The following is a 17,206-nucleotide window of genomic DNA, read 5'->3' on the forward strand; positions in this document are numbered from 1 at the left end:
CCTGGTTGAAGTTCACAGGGTCCTGGTACATCTCAAGAGTGCCAAAAGCAGGAGAAAATGCCTGGGAACCCGGACAAGTCCCCTTTCACCAAAAACGTTGTTATTTCATAAAAGTTTAAAAATTAGAAAGGAGCTGTGAGACGTGCCAGCACAGTAGAACATGAACGATAGAGAGTAAATTAACCAGTTTATTACAGCACAGGAGAGCAAGAGAGGGAGAGACGGAGTGGGGGAGAGGAGACAGAAAGGTAAGAGAGACAGTGTAAGTCTAAGAGAGCAAAGAGGGACAGAGAGGTAAGAGAGCACGGGTGCAGGAGAAGAGAGTGTAAGTGGCCGGGTCTGTCTTTAAAGGGGTCCTTTACAGCTGCAGTCAGACTCAGTTCCCATGGAACCCTGGGCTGACCAGGGTACTTCCTGAGTGGATTCTGCCAGGTGACTGGGGCAGGCTAGCATAAGGCCTGAACCTTTCACTGCCTTTTAGTGTTGTTGACCGTGTCTTTTGCTTCTCAGTTTCAGGAGGTCCCATTTATTAATTGTCAATATTAGTGTCTGTGCCACTGGTGTAATGTTCAGGAAGTGGACTCCTGTGCCAGTTCATTCAAGGGTACTTCCCACTCTCTCTTCTAAGAGTTCCGTGTGCCTGGATTTTGTTGAGATCTTCGATCCATTTGGACTTAAGTTTTGTGCATGGTGATAGACATGGATCTATCTTCAGTCTTCTACATGCCAGAATCCAGTTATGCCAGCACCATTTGTTGAAGATGATTTCTTTTTTCTATTGTATAATTTTAGGTTCATTGTCAAAGTTCAGATGTTCATGGAGTGTGGGTGTAGGGGAAGCTGTAGCCACGCCTAAGGGATAGCTTCTTATGGTTTGTGGTTGGGATTGGTAGGAGGTGTTCAGGATTGGACACCTCTTTCAGATGACTTTAGGGTTTAGTTAAAATAGTTAGTTAGGATGTGACATAAGCAGATTGTTATATCTTCTTATATTTTACCTTTATGATTGTTAATTTTGGATACTTTATACTGTTGAGTTTTAATCCTCTTTTAGACTAAAAGGCGAATTGTGGGGGAAGCTGCAGCCACGCCTATGTTTTCTCTTTCGGTTTCACTTTTGTACTTGCTAGACACACTGCGGCCACGCTGGCTGGCTAGGTTGCTCTGTAAGTAAGGCTTTTCCCTATTAAATACCCTTATATTTCTACCTGAGTCCGTATTGGTAATTTCCCACTATATGTGGGTTAATATCATGGTCCTCAGTTTGATTCCATTTGTCCACCTGTCTGTTTTTATGCCAATACAAAGCTTTTCTCAGGATTATAGCTCTAAATTAGAGCTTGAATTCAGGGATGAGGACGCCTCCTGAACTTCCTTTATTGAACAGGGTTGTTTTGACTCTGCTGGGTCTTTTGTTTTTCCATATAGAGTTGAGGATTTTCCTGTCAAAGTTTGTGAATAATTGTGCTTGGATATTGATAGGAATTGCATTGAATCTGCAGATTACTTTTGGCAAGACTGCCATTTTTACTTTGTTGATCCTACTTACACATGAGCATGGGAGATCTTTCCATTTTCTGTTATCTTCTTTAATTTCTTTTCTTAATGACTTAAAGTTCTTGTCATGGAGGACTTTCATCTGTTTGTTTAGAATTACCTCAAGATATTTTATGTTGTTTGTGGCTATTGTAAAGGGTGATGTTTCTCCAATTTTTTCTCAGCCAATTTATTGTCTATATATAGTAGGGCTAATGATTTTTTTGAGTTAATCTTGTTTGCTGACAGTCTGCTGAACATGTTTATCAGATTTAGCAGTTACCTGGTAGAATTGTTTGGGTCACAGACCTTAAGAGAACAATTCCTAGATCAGATGGAAAAACAAAAGACCCAGGATAGCCAAGGAAGACAAAATAATTTGTTCTCACTTATAAGTGGATATTAGACATATTTTGATAACCAATATACAGTCTACAACCCCAGAAAACCTAAGTAGCAAAGGGGACACTAAGAGTGACATACATGTGTCTGCCTATGAAAGGGAAAAAGGACAAGGTTAATGGAGTAAAGTGGGAGCTTGAGGGGCGTGGGGGAGGGTGGAATTGGTGAGGGGAAGAGTGGGGGGAAATGTATATATAGTTCAATGAAAACAAGTCCAAAAAAGAAAAGAAGAAATAGAGGAAAACATCTTACCATGGAAGCTGTAATGTGCCATAGTGAGTTGTGCAGTGAACTCTTGTTTTCCACATATCTTTACTTGCAAGTGTTCATAGCGGGGTCATTAGTCTGGATCAAACTTCTGGTTTCGTCTACACAGGTGATGCTAGAAGTCCTCTTGGTTATCCTGCTGTTGCCTCATGCTGTGAGATCCTGCATCTTTTGGTCTGCAGTGGCAGTCTCTACGGTGCTCCAGGAGGTAACATATGGGGTGGATCTTGGGGTGTACCAATACATAATCCTGGTTCATGGCCTGGATAATGGCACGATGGTCAGTCTGCCAGGTCTCCCCTGTCCTTACCACCAGGGTGAGCTCTCCTGCCTTGTCCTGGTCAGTTCTTCCCTTGCAGAGATTAGCAAGGGCTGAGCCAGTTCTCCTGCTTTCATGTCCTCAGGGTCAGATGTTCCATATCAACACCTTCAGGGTCAGCTCTACCTGGTGTAGAGGCCATTTTCCAGAGTACTGTAGCTGATGAGGGGCAGGACCACCTCTCCTGCTCTTATGACTTCAGGGCCAGCTCTCCCACCTGCCCTATGCACTGATGAGTTGGGGTGGATGTAGCAGGGTGTGGAGGTCTCTCCCTTGCCCATATGGAGGTCATTCTTTGTCAAACAGCAACAGCTAGTAACAACAGCCATATCACAACAGAGATAATGAGATCCAGGATCTGTGTCTTACAGCCTTGGGAATCAATAGCCAGAGTAGTTCCAGAATAGCCATCTCTCACTGTGAGGTAAAGACCTATAGTCACTCAGTTTAAAAGGGGGTGCCCCAGTCATCCCTCTCTGGAGCCCGAGATCTTCCTGGAGAGCATCTGGCCTTTATTCCATGAAGAAGGCTTGCAAACTCTTGCTCCACTGTCAGTGAAGGAGTGGGCAGTAGCAACAGCAGCAGTAACAATTGTAGCTTGAGGAAATGTCAGGAGAGCAAACAGTGAGAAACCTTCACCTCCACAGACTCATACAGTGGCCTTTCGCAAGGTCTTGGAATGGACTCTTTCTCTGTTAACATTGTTTGTCCTTAGTAGTTCTCTGAAACCATGGAGGAGGATTTTCTTCAATGATGTTAAACTCTTTAACAGTTACATTTCCTTCCTCAGCATCAGTCTGAATGCTCTCCTGGCCTGAATTTTCCTTTGATAAACATATTAATCTATTATCTTTAAATTCAGTGTCACACAAGCATATACAAAGAATGAAGACAGATTCTTGCTCAGTTTATCACACAACTGGACCCTCTCCTAGGTCCCCATGGAGTTCATATTAATCTCTGTAAGTTCATGAGCTGGACAATGATTTTCCTCATTTCTTTCATTATTCTTTTTTTTCAAGCCATTTTTAATTTATATAGAAATCAATATCATTTTACACACCAATTCCAGTTCCCTCATCCTGCTGTCCTCCCAATTCCCCCACTATCTCCCCATCCCTCTCCTCATCCACTCTTCAGAGAGGTTGAGGCTTCCCATGCAGCATCATTAAAGGCTATTACATCATTTCGGGTAACATTGAGGCCCTCCCCACTGTATCTATACTGAGAGAGTATCCCTCCATAGTGAATGGGTTTCGAAAAGCCAGTTTATGAACTAGGGATAAATACTAGTTCCACTTCCCATAGACTGCTCAAACCCCACAACTGACACCCACGTTCATGGGGCCTAGTTCGGTTTTATGCAGCTTCCCCAGCTTACATTCTGGAGCCTGCAGTTCAGCTATGTCTCTGGTTTATCCAACATAGTGCTGACACCTTTACTGGTCACTCTTCCCGCTCTACAATTGGACTCCAGGAGTTAGGCTCTGTGTTTATGCAGTGAATCTCTGCTTCTGCTTCCACCAGCTACTGGATGAAGTCTCAGACATTTGAGGTAGTCATCAATCTCATTATAGGGGAAGGGCATTTAAGGTGGCCTCTCCACTATTGTTTAGATTCTTAGTTGCTGTCATCTTTGTGGCTTCCCGGGAATTTCTCTAGTGCGAGGTTCAAGATTAACCCAATAGTGGCTCCCTCTATCAATGTATGTCTTTCCTTGCTCTTCTTCTCTGTCCTCCCCCCACCCAACTCTCCTGATTCCTCATGTTCTCCTCACTCATTTCTTCTCTCCATGCTCAGTTGACTCAGGAGATCTTGTCCATTTCCCTTTTTGAGGGGTCCATGGATGTCTTTCTTAGGGTCCTCCTTGTTTGCTTGCTTCCTCTTAATATTGTCTTCCAAGCTTCCCACGGGACAACCCATTAAGATCTTTTTCCAGCATTGAAGGTCTTTTCTAACTTATAGCTCCAAATCCTCCTACAGAAACAATGTCAGTGTCCTCCAGGAACCTAACCACAGGTTTATTTCTGCAATGGCTCTCAATTCTTGGTACCAATGTTTGTCGTCATTACTTTTGTGATTCTGACAAAATGCCCAACAAATGCAAGTCAAGGAAGGATGGGTTTCTGTCTGCCAGCAGGACAAGATACTGTCTATAATTTTGGGGTAGACAAGGCAGCAGAGCTTGAAGTAGCTGGTCACAATGCATCTGCTGTCAGAGACAGACATGCCTAGGATTGGAGGAAGCCTTGAAGAGTGAAATCCTGAGTGATTGTGAATTGTAGCCATGTACACAAGCATGTTGGGAACTCCAAAGTTTTGGACCCATGGGACACTAGTAAACCATTACCCATATGAGCCAGGCTGAAGACAGATGAAAAAATTTTCTTTAAGAATCTGAGTTTCATTGTTTATGAATAATAGACCTCCATGTGCAAAGACTAGTGTAGGCTTCTTCCTCCACCCAGATGTTTACATCCAGATACTACTCACCTAGGGATCCATCCTATTGAGACTATCCAATTCGGTCTTCTGTGCTGTACCTAATAAATACCCTGCAGTTCCAGACTCTGACATAGTGGTTAGATAACTCTGCTTTGTCTCAGTTTCTATGCATGTATATTAGCCTTTTCTCTATTCCCTCACCTCCATACCACTGGCACAAAAGAAAGAACAACCAAACAAGTGAAGGAAGCACTCGAAACAGTTCAAGGCATGAAAGCTGAAATAGATACAATAAAGAAAATGCAGAATGAGGGGATGCTGGAAATAGAAAGGCTGGGTAAACTATCAGGATCTAAAGATGTGAGGATAACTAATAGATTTCAAGAGCTGGAAGAGAGAATCTCAGTTACTGAAGACTCGCTAGAGGATATACATTCATCGACCAAAGAAAATCTCAAGTCCAACAAATCCCTAACACAAAATATCCTGGAAATATGGGACACCGTGAAAAGACCAAACCTAAGAATAATAGGTATAGAAGAAGATGAAGAAATACTTCTCAAAGGTACAGAAAACATATTCAACAAAATCATAGAAGAAAATTTCCCCAACCTGAAGTAGGATATGCCTATGAAAGTACAAGAAGTTACAGAACACCAAACAGACTGGACCACAAAAAGAAGTCCCCCCCTTTGACACATAATAATCAAAACACCAAATCTACAGAATAAAGAGAAAATATTAAGAGTAGCAAAGGAAAAAGGCCAAGTAACATATAAAGGCAAACCTATCAGAATCACACCCGAGTTCTCAATGGAAACTCTGAAAGCCAGAAGGTCCCGGATAAATATCCTACAAACACTAAGGGAGCATGGATGCCAACCCAGACTACTGTGTCCAGCCAAGCTTTCAATCACTATAGTTGGAGAAAACAAGATGTTCCATGACAAAAACAGAGATTAAACAATACATATTCACAAATCCAGCACTACAGAGAGTTCTGGAAGAAAAACTCAAACCCAACAAAGATAAAACTCACTCACAAAAACATAGGCAATAGATAATCCAATTCTACCAAACACCAAAAGAAACAGGAAGGCAAAATACAAACACAATGACACCACCAACAATAAATCCAAAACAAACATGAACCAACAATCAATGGACATTAATAGCCCTCAATGTCAACTGTCTTAACCTGCCTATAAAAAGATACAGGATAACAGACTGGATATGAAGACAGAATCCTTCCTTCTGATGTATACAAGAAACATACCTCAACTTCAAAGACAGGCTTTACCTCAGAGTAAAGGGTTGGGAAAAGATTTTCCAATCAAATGGGCCTAAGAAACAAACTGATGTAGCAGTCCTAATATCTAACAAATTAGACTTCAAACTAATATCAATCAAAAGAGATGAAGAAGAGAATTTCATACTCATCACAGGAAAAATCCATCAAGATGAAGTCTCAGTCCTGAACATCTATGCCCCAAATACGAAGGCAGCCACGTTTGTAAAAGAAACATTACTAAAGCTCAAACCACACATTAAACCCCACACACTTGTAGTAGAAGACTTCAACACCCCCTGACACCACTAGACAGGACCATCAGACAGAAACTTAACAAAGAAACAAAGATCTAATAGAAGTTATGACCCAATTTGGTTTAACAGATATCTATACAACATTCCATCCAAACACAAAAGAATATAGCTTCTTCTCAGTGCCACATGGATCCTTCTATAAAATTGACCACATAGTTGGCAAAAAAGCAAACCTCCACAGTTACAAAAGAATTGAAATAACATCATGTATCTTATCAGATCACCATGCATTAAAGCTAGAATTCAACAGCAATACGAATTGCAGAAAATGTACATATTAGTGGAAAATGAATAACACCCAATTGCACCATTCCTGGGTAGAGGAAGAAATAAAAAAAGAAATTAAAGACTTCCTAGAATTTAATGAGAATGTGGACACAACATACCCAAACATATGGGACACTCTGAAAGCAGTGCTAAGAGGAAAGTTCATAGCACTAAGTGCCCACATGAAGAAACTGGAGAATAGTCACACTAGAGAACTGACAGAAAAACTGAAAGCTTTAGAACACAAAGAAGCTAAGTCACTACAGAGGAGTAGATGCCAGGGAATAATCAAACTGAAGGCTGAAATCAATAACGTAGAAAGTAGGAAAACATTACAAAGAATAAATGAAACACAGAGTTGGTTCTTTGAGAAGATCAACAAGATAGACAAACCTCTATCCAAACTAACCAAAAGGCAGAGAGAGAGCATGCTAATTAACAATATCAGAAATGAAATGGGGGATATAACAGACATTGAGGAAATCCAGAGAATCTTCAGGTCATACTTGAAAACCTGTACTCCACAAAATTCGAAAATCTAAAGGATATGGACAGTTTTATGGATAGATATAATTTACCAAAAATAAACCAAGAACAGATAAACAGTTTAAATCGACCTCTAATCCCTAATGAAATAGAAGCAGTCATCAAAAGCCTCCCAACCAAAGAAAGCCCAGGGCCAGATGGCTTCACTACAGAATTCTACCAGAAAATCAAACAAGTGCTAATTCCAGTACTCCTCAAACTGTTACGCACAGTAGAAGCAAAAGGGACATGGCCAAACTCTTTTTACCAGCCTACAAACACTTTGATACCCAAGCCACAAAATGATACAACTATAAGGGAGAACTACAGACCAATATCCCTTATGAACATCGATGCAAAAATAATAAAATATTGGTGAATGGAATCCAAGAACACACCAGAAAATCATCCACCATGATCAAATAGGATTTGTCCCAGGGATGCAAGGATGGGTCAACATATGGAAATCCAGTAATGTAATCCACCATATAAACAAACTGAAAAAGAAAAACCACATGATCATCTCACAAGATGCTGAAAAAGCCTTTGACAAAATCCAACATCCCTTCATGATAAAGATCTTGGAGAGAACAGGAATAACAGGAACATATCTAAACATGATAAAGAAATATACACCAAACCAACAGCCAACATCAAACTAAATGGAAAGAAACTCCAAGTGATTCCTCTAAAATATGGAACAAGACAAGGCTGTCCAATCTCTCCATATCTCTTCAAAATTGTACTTGAACTTCTAGATAGAGCAATAAGATAAAAGGGGATCAAAGGGATACAAATTGGAAAGGAAGAAGCCACACTTTCACTATTTGCAGATGATATGATTGTCTACGTTAGTGACCCAAAAAACATTACTAGGGAACTCCTACAGCTGATAAACACCTTCAGTAAAGTAGCAGGATACAAAATTAACTAAAAAAATTAGCCATATTATATACAGATGAAAAATACAATGAGAAAGAATTCAGAGAAACATCACCCTTCACAATATCCACAAGCAACATAAAATATCTTGGGGTAACACTAACAAAAAAGTGAAAGACATGTACAGTAAGAACTTTGAGTCTGTAAAGAAAGAAATTAAAGAAGATACCAGAAAATGGAAAGATCTCCCATGCTCTTGGATAGGTAGAATCAACAGAGTAAAAATGACAGCCTTGCCAAAAGCAATGTATAGATTCAATGGAATCCCCATCAAAATCTCAACACAGTTCTTCACAGACCTTGAAAGAACAATACTCAACTTTATATGGAATAATAAAAACCCAGTATAGCCAAAACAACTCTGTACAATAAAGGATCTTCTAGAGGCATCACCATCCCTTACTTCAAGCTCTATTATAGACTCATAGTTATGAATACAGCTTGAAATTGGCACAAAAATAGAAAGATAGATGAATGGAATTGAATTGAAAAACCCTGATATTAACCCACACATCTAGGAACACCTTATTTTTGACAAAGATTCTAAATCTATACAATGGAAAAAGAAAACATCTTCAACAAATGGTGCTGGCACAATTGGATTCGGCCATGCAGAAGATTACAGATAGATCCATATCTTTCACCATGCACAAAACTTAAGTGCAAATGGATCAAAGATCTCAACATAAATCCAGTAACACTGAATCTTCTAGAAAAGAAAGTGGGAGGTAACTTTGAACAAATTGACACAGGAGACGGCTTCCTGAACATTACACCTTTAGCACAGACATTGAGATCTGCAATTAATAAATGGGACCTCCTGAAACTGAGAAGGTTCTGTAAGGCAAAGGACACAGTCAGTAAGATAAAACGACAGCCCACAGAATGGGAAAAGGTCTTCCCCAACCCCACATCTGACAGAGGACTGATTTCCAAAATATATAATGAACACAAGAAGCTAGGCACCAAAACACCCATCATTGAAATTAAAAAGTGGGGTGCAGGAATAAATAGAGAATTCTCAACAGAGGAATCTAAAATGGCTTAAAGACATTTAAGAAAGTGCTCAAAATCCTTGGCCATCAAAGAAATGCAACTCAAAACAACTCTGAGATACCATTTTACACCAGCCAGAATGGCTAAAATCAAAAACAACAAAGACAATTTATGCTGGAAAGGATGTGGAGAAAAAAGAGCACTCCTCCATTGTTGGTGGGAGTGCGAACTTGTAAGACCACTTTGGAAATCAGTATGGCGGTTGCTCAGAAAATTACAAATCAGTCTACTTCAAGATCCAGCAATTCCTCTCTTTGTATATACCCAAATATGCACGTTCATACATGAAGGACATACGTTCAACCATGTTCAAAGCAGCATTGGTTGTAATAGCCAGAATCTGGAAACAACTTAGATGCTAGATGCACCTCAACTGAAGAATGGAAAGAGAAAATGTGGTCCATGAATACAACGGAGTACACTCAGCGGAAAAAAGCAATGGAATCTTGAAATTCACAGAAATGGAAGGAATAGAAGAAACCATCCTGAGTGAGGTAACCCAGTCAAAAAAGACAAACATGGTATGTACTCACTCATTTATGAATTTTAGGAATAGAGGAAAGGATTACCAGCCTACATTCCTATTTACCAAAGGAACTAGGAAACAAGAAGGACTCTAAGATAAAAATGCATGGACCCCAGGAATGGGAAGGGGCAGGATCTCCTGAGATAATTGGAAGCATGTGGGTAGGGGAAAGGGAGCTGGCAGAATGAGAGGAGGAGAAGGGGAGGGAAAAGGAGGAAATCGAGGAGCAGAAATGTTGTGTGGGGGGAAGAAAAGAGGAGAGCATGAATAGAGATACTGTATCAGAGGGAGCCATTATAGGTCTGAGGAGAGATCTGGCACTAGGGAGATTTCCAGAGATCTACAAGGATGACATGAACTGACAATCTAGGCAATGATGGAGAGGATAACCTAAATGCCCTTCCCCTATAATGAGACTGATGACTAATGTTTATGCCATCCTAGAGCCGTCATCAGGTGGCTGATGGAAGCAGAGGCAGACACCCACAGATATACACTGAACTGAACTCTGGAAACCAGCTGCAATGAGGGAGGAATGAAGATCAAAGGGGTCGGGACCAGGCTGGTGAAACCCACAGAATGAGCTGACCTGAACAAGGGGGAGCACGTGGACCCCAGACTGGTGTCTGGGAGGCCAGCACAGGACTGATCCTGACTCCTGAACGTGGATGTCATTGAGGAGGCCTCTCCACTCTAGGGGGCCCCTGGTAGTAGATCAGTATTTATCCCTGGTGTAAGAAAGGACTTTGAGAGCCCATCCCACGTAAAGGGATGCTCTCTTGGCCTGGACACATGGTCGAGGGCCTAAGCCCCTCCCTGGATGATGTGGTGGACTTTGGGGAGCCCCCATCAAGGGTCATACCTACCAGGGGAGTGGAGGGGGTTGGGTGGGGGCAGGAGGGAGTTTGGGGGGAAGGTTGGGAGGATGAGGGAGAGGGAGAAGGGATTGACATGTGAAGCAAGTTTTTCTGTATTTGAAATAATAAATCAAAACAAAAAAATCAGCAGCTTGGGCTTCCAACATAGACAGCATACCAAGAGCTCTTGAAGTATCTTCAAACCATCAGCATCAGATTAGGAGTACTGAAATATCCAGTCTAGTGAAACGAGCAACTGCTATATCCTTAGCATCTCTGTATGAGGCCTGAGACCATATCATGTAAGCCAATTTAATATGCCCCTTTTAAGACATTTTCATCCCACCTATTCTGTTCCCCTAGAAAGGTATGGCTAACATAGTCATCCTCACACAGAGTACTTCTATAAATCTAGGATAACATTTTCTAAAAACATATTATTAAAGCTATTCAGCTTGATGCTGAACAACTTTTCACATTCTGGTTTGTCATTTGTTGCCTTCATTGAGGAAGGTATTCAATCATCTCTTTGACCATTTTTTAAGTAAGTTATGTGACTTGGTACTGTGGTATAAATTCCTAACTTGGGACTGCACTCTGCTATGTGTTGGATATGAAATCTTATTCTTAGCACTCAGAGTTTCATATGCATTATCACCTGGGTCCAAGTTTTGGAATGATATAGAAGTTTTCAGACATGGCTTATCTAGCAGGTGTAGGGCCTCAGGACTATACATGGGGGCTTCAGGTTGTCATCCTGACTTCTCTCTATGACCTGGTCAGAACCTTAGAGCAAGGAAAAACCATAAGCTCAAATGAATGACTCCTCTCTTTTGTGGCTAGAGTGAGAGGTTTTGGAACTTCTGGGACGTGGAGACTTGGTAGAAGAAATGCATCCCTAGAGGCATCTTTAAGAGTTTATAGCCTATTGCACTTCCGGTTCCTCTCGATGCCTCCTGTATGTGGTTACAATGTTAGCTCTCAGCTTCCTCCTCAAGCTCCTTGACCGCCTCCTTCCCCACCATTACAGACTTTTCCCTTGAAGCCCTAAGCTAAAATTAACCTTTGGTCCCGTAAATTGGTTTGGTTAAGATATCTTATTCCAGCAAAAGAAAGGCAAATAACAGACTCCATGAGTAAAATCTTTCAGGTATTTTATCATGGTCCAAAGAATAACTAACAAAATTCTCCGTGGGGTGTGTGGTCTCTGTACACTTCCTTCCTCTTAAGTTTCTCCACACTTTGTTGCTTTCTCTGTTTTAGAAGCATTTCAGTTTTCAGGAAGTGTATTTGCAAACTTTTGCTTTTGTACTCTGAGCTTCGAGTGCAACATCTAAAACAGTGATGTGTCCTTTCAAAGGCCAAGGTCAAAAGGCTTTTCTAGAAGTGCTAACAGACTATGTAAGTAGCTTTGAGGCTTGAGTCATGTCAAGGGCTCTGAGCTTCTGTTGTTTGAGAATCTCATGTTAAGAGAAAATTATAAAAAACAGACTTATTTCTTCAAATGCATTTACACACATCTATTCTATATTTTTATTATAAATAGCTATGCATCAATTCATCCTTTCAGACTCAAGCTCTTTCCTCTAGAGAAATCCATTTTCTTTTTGGGATCTGTGGTAGAATCAACATTTTCTCAGACACCAAAGATTCAAATCTACTTCTGTAAAACCAAATACTTTTAAACACTAATTAAATTGTATTTGTCATTTTTATATTTATCTTTCTGGTTAATTCATAACTTGACAAAAATAAATGTATTGCTGATTTAAAAAAGGAAAAGAAACATATCTCTGTCTGAGAAGAACGAGTGTCAGGGTGTTCTCACATGGTGGAGAGCGCCCTGATCATCCTGATGACCCCCATCCCAGCAGTGAGGCCACTTTTCCTCCAATCATCAGATGAGAGCCTGAGTTGTCCATGTTGCCTTCCTTCCTCTGATGGGATGAGATCCCCTGAAGCAGGGCTGTCTTCACTGCACACTGGAGTCAGTGATGGGGTGAGATCCCCTGAAGCAGGGCTTGTCTTCACTGCACACTTGACTCAGATTCATGTCTGTCAGTTCTTTTAGGACAAATGTGTACTGAATAACCATTTTGCTGCTATCTTTCAGTGAGCTAAGCTCTATAGCGACACTGGAGCAGACACAGGACTGGGAGGCTGGGCTGCTTTGGGACACCTGTGCCTCAAAGACTCCTTCTTCTCCTTGCTGAACTTCTTTATAAATAACTGCAAGAGCAGAGAATCAATCAATTCTCCCTGACATCCCCTGAACCAGCCAGTCTTCCATTACCCAATATCCTCTTCTCTTCCGTTTCTCTCAAAGGACGCAAATTTTTATTGCAGAAGACACACTTGTAATACATTTTTTTTTTTACAATTTCATCCTTCCAAATATCCTACCAAAATGAAACTTAACAAAGTTACTGAAAATGAGAACCACTTTCTATTGGTGAACATGAAGTAACCAGGCCCTTTCCAGGCCACTTCCCCAGAACTCACAGGACACCACTGTGTTCTGTCCACCATCACAGCAACACCACTCCATCACAATCCTACAGACCTAGATCAGTACCCAGTTGACATGGTGCTTTCATTGAACAAACATTTTCTCCTGTCTTCCAGTGCCCAGCACCCTTCATAATGACTATGTATGCGATCCCACAACACTTGAGGAAAATGCTACATTCTGGTTCCTGTAAGAGCCACAACTTGAGTGGTCTGAGCTTCAGATAAAGAACCTGAGCTCAGAATTAGCCAGAGGTCCTACACATGGTGTTTCTTCTACAGCAGCCTATGTAAGACACCTAGAAGCTTGTAGGAAAGAAAAGTGAATAATAGATTAAAAGAAAATTCATCACACACATTTTTTGTGGAACTGTACAAGCTAACCACTAAGAAAAAAATGGAAAAGAAACAAAAAGTTACACATTACCCATGAGTGGGTTAGGAGCTGTTTGCAGAGAACTGATACCCAGAGTGTCACTAGCATCAGTGACCTCATGACTCAGTGCTGGGGCCTCATGCCCATGTTATTACTGACACCACAGCTGGGGCAGCACTGGGTCTGTTGCCCATAGCCTGTGTGACGATGACATAGAGACTGAAGGTCATCGGGTCATGGATCTCTGCACCTGCCTGGTTTGCTTGTTTTACCTAAGTTGAACCAACACAGTGCTGTAACCCAGACTCTTACTGAGTCTCTGCGATGAGTCTAGGGCTCCACAATCTCAAGGGGCCTTTGTTTCTCAGGATATGACCCTGGTCCCCATACAGAATCATCTGCCCTGTGTGACTCTAGGCCTGGTGTTCAAGTCAGAGACATCCTTCATGAAAAACTTGTGTAATGTGGCTGTAGAGATAGCTCTGTGTTTCAAGTTCTAATCACACAAGAACAAGGACCTGTGTTTAGTCCTCGGTAACTATAAAGAGAGGTAGGTTTGGTAGGGAACCAGTAAGCCCACCTCTGAGGCATATATCATTGTGATGACTGGCACTCACTGGGCAACCAGTCTACGCAAGTTGTGAGATTCAGAGCCAGTGATGAAACTTGTCTCAAACACATGATGCAGAGTGATAGAGGAAGTCACCTCCTACCAATATGTACACAAACACAAAGATACACACACACACAAACACACCAACCATATATATAGAGAGAGGGGGGGAGGGAGGGGGAAGGAGGGAGACCAGAAGGAAGGAAGGGAAAGAAAGACAGAGAGAGAGACAGCAACAGAGGGAAGGGTTATAATAGACACACATATCCACAGATAACTGAAATTTGAGTAAATAAACCTGTGGACCCTTCAAGGATTCTGGGACACCACGCCTGTAGAAAGAATCCCCGACTGTGACATGGAGCAGCAGCCCAGACACAGAGGAGTCCAGTCCTTTATACCCTTCTCTACAGGTTCTTCTTGACCCAGAGGAACCTGTGCTCTCTGCGCCCCCTGCTGGTCCTGAGCATCCTGCAGGGAGGTTTGTGTTTGAGCTCACAGCAGCTTTCACTCACTGTGCCTCTTGCACAGTAATATGTGGCAGTGTCCTCAGACTTCACACTGTTCATTTGTAGGAACAGTGTGTTCTTGGCATTGTCTCTGGAGATGGTGAATCGGCCCTTCACAGCGTTGGCATAATAGTTATTACTACCATCATTACTAATGGATGCGACCCACTCCAGCTCCTTCCCTGTAGCCTGGCGGACCCAGTTCACGCCAAAGCTACTGAAGGTGAATCCAGAGGCCTCACAGGAGAGTTTCAGGGACTTTCCAGGCTGTACTAAGCCTCCCCCAGACTCCACCAACTGCACCTCACACTGGACACCTGCAAACACAGAAAATTCTAGTCAGAAAACTGTCACAGAAGCTAATTATTTTTTTCTTTCTCTCTTGTGAACAGAACACACAGCTGTCTGTCTCCATAAGTTACCTTTTAGAATAAGGACAAAGAAAACTAATTTGAGTCCTGAGTTCATGGCAAGTGGCCTGTGTTCAGTGCTGATCACAGAAGGGGAGGATCTGAGAATCCCGGGCTGGGCTACTGTGTCAGAGCTGCAGGTTCAGGGCAGGGCTGGTTTTCATGGGCACAGAGAAGCCTCATTTGCATGTCTTCCTGCTATAGCAGGCTCTAAAGACGGACCTGGGATGATCAGAGCAGATAAAGGAATCAGTTGCACTGATGACAGACACAGAAATTGACAGAGTAACGTTTCTCTGTGCACACATTTTCCATGTGAAGAATTCACCACACTTAATTTAGTTCCTTTTTAGGATACACACAGCACACACTGTGTTTGCACACTGTCATGTCTCCTAATTATTAGTGAGAATTTGAAACGCTGCAACCAGTGTTGTATTTTTAGATATGTGCTCAGTCTCTCCCTCTGTCTGTGTTGGACACGGCTTCTCCCTGAGGTGGAGAGTGGACAGGTTCATTGCTGCCTCTAACAGAACTCCTTCCCTTCGACAGGAACACTTGAGACTTTCTGGATTTTACTCTTTTCTGACAGAATGCTGTCCTAAGGCCTCAGGAAGTCTACATGTGGGGCACTCCTTTTTACTGTTTGTCGTCCTCTCAGTGGTTCCTATGGAGACATTTTATATTTTCTGTACTCACTTTTTCACCTCCTGAGTTTTCCTTATGATCACTTTATAATCCCCACTCTACTTTCCATTTTCTACCTCACACTAGGTAATGCATTACTGTCTTAGGCCAATTTTTATTTCTCCATATTCATATAGTCAACCTAATCGGACATTTCATAATTTTCTATAACAACACACAAATTTATGGCATTTATATGACATTAATTTTAGTTTCCGCAGTTCTCACACTTCCTACCTACCCATCTAGTTTCTCTCACACACCCAACTTTTCCTTTCAAAACTCCAGCATTTCCCTGTACCCTGATCCTCTTCTCCTTCACTTAAGATGTCTTTTCCTGCCTTTTCCTTTCTAGTTACAAAGCCTACATAACAGAAATCAGAACACCCAACAGTCACAGTCTCAAATTCATTCTGGATTCTCTCATGGCAGGAAAGCACCTTCCCAGTCTTCAGTATGCTGTGTGAGACCACAGAGGAGAAGAATTTGCTCTGTGCCTTGGAAATAAACTCCACTGGGGAAGTGAGTGCAGAGATGGAGCCAACCAGTTCAGTCAGCTCTCAGAGAATGTCTGTTTGGTGCTTGTTGGGGAGACCCCACATCTGTGTCCATTTATGTGTGTGCATGATCTTTGTCCTCAGAGTGGCAGAGGTAGAGACTGGTGTGAGCATTAGTGATCCAGCCATCTCATTCAAGCAATGATGGCCTCCTATACTGTGAGGGCAGTGTCCCCCATGCCTGGTGCTCTGATTTTTACTTGAACATTTTTCAGTCGTTATTCTCAGTATATCTCATATTGGGGTTATCTGATATTTTCATTGTGGTAACAAAAATCTGGGAAGAATTATTACAAATATGAATGCACATTGCTCTTACTATATTGAAGCACTTGGCATGAGTCTATTTAGCAAGTACTTTTGTGTTTGGTTACTCTAGAATTTGTTTGTATTAATATTCTATATTTCCTTGTTCCTTGAGTTTCTCTTTTCCATAAGTCCCCTAAAGGAAGCCTCTAAGAATAGGCAATTTTCTAAGGTAAATTATTCATACTGAAGGCAATCATTTTTATAATTTTCTTCTGTTTGATAGGAGGATTCTTATTCTTAAGTGTTTGGTCAGTCACTTGCTTACTTATGTGCTCGACAAATGTATACTCATTTAGTGGGCTATGTTATCATGAAACAAACACACACAAAGCATCACATCAAAGGAAGAAACAGATATGCATAGGTGGATGAAGTGAATCTCTGACTTCCTGTCATTTTAGAAGGTCACCCTGGATGGACTGGACTAACTATGTATACCAATCTGATATAGAAGTATGAGATATTTTCTTGTCATTGTCTTCCCAGTGAC

General features: G+C 41.5%; 1 long non-coding RNA gene and 1 gene segment (V, D, J or C); one reads left to right on the top strand and one right to left on the bottom strand.

Moving 5' to 3' along the window:
- Positions 1 to 1,131: 1,131 nt before the first annotated feature.
- LOC113838590 lies at positions 1,132 to 2,413 on the top strand. The gene is made up of 2 exons (XR_003488707.1): positions 1,132 to 1,166; positions 2,315 to 2,413. It is a non-coding gene; the product is annotated as an uncharacterized LOC113838590 (long non-coding RNA).
- A 12,238-nt stretch (positions 2,414 to 14,651) lies between these two features.
- Positions 14,652 to 15,221, bottom strand: LOC113831602. The segment is given in 2 exon segments: positions 14,652 to 15,070; positions 15,176 to 15,221. Coding segments are annotated over 2 exon segments (465 nt in total).
- Between the last annotated feature and the right edge of the window lie 1,985 nt (positions 15,222 to 17,206).

Source organism: Cricetulus griseus, chromosome 5 (genome assembly GCF_003668045.3).
Source record: "Cricetulus griseus strain 17A/GY chromosome 5, alternate assembly CriGri-PICRH-1.0, whole genome shotgun sequence".
Lineage (NCBI taxonomy): Eukaryota > Metazoa > Chordata > Mammalia > Rodentia > Cricetidae > Cricetulus > Cricetulus griseus.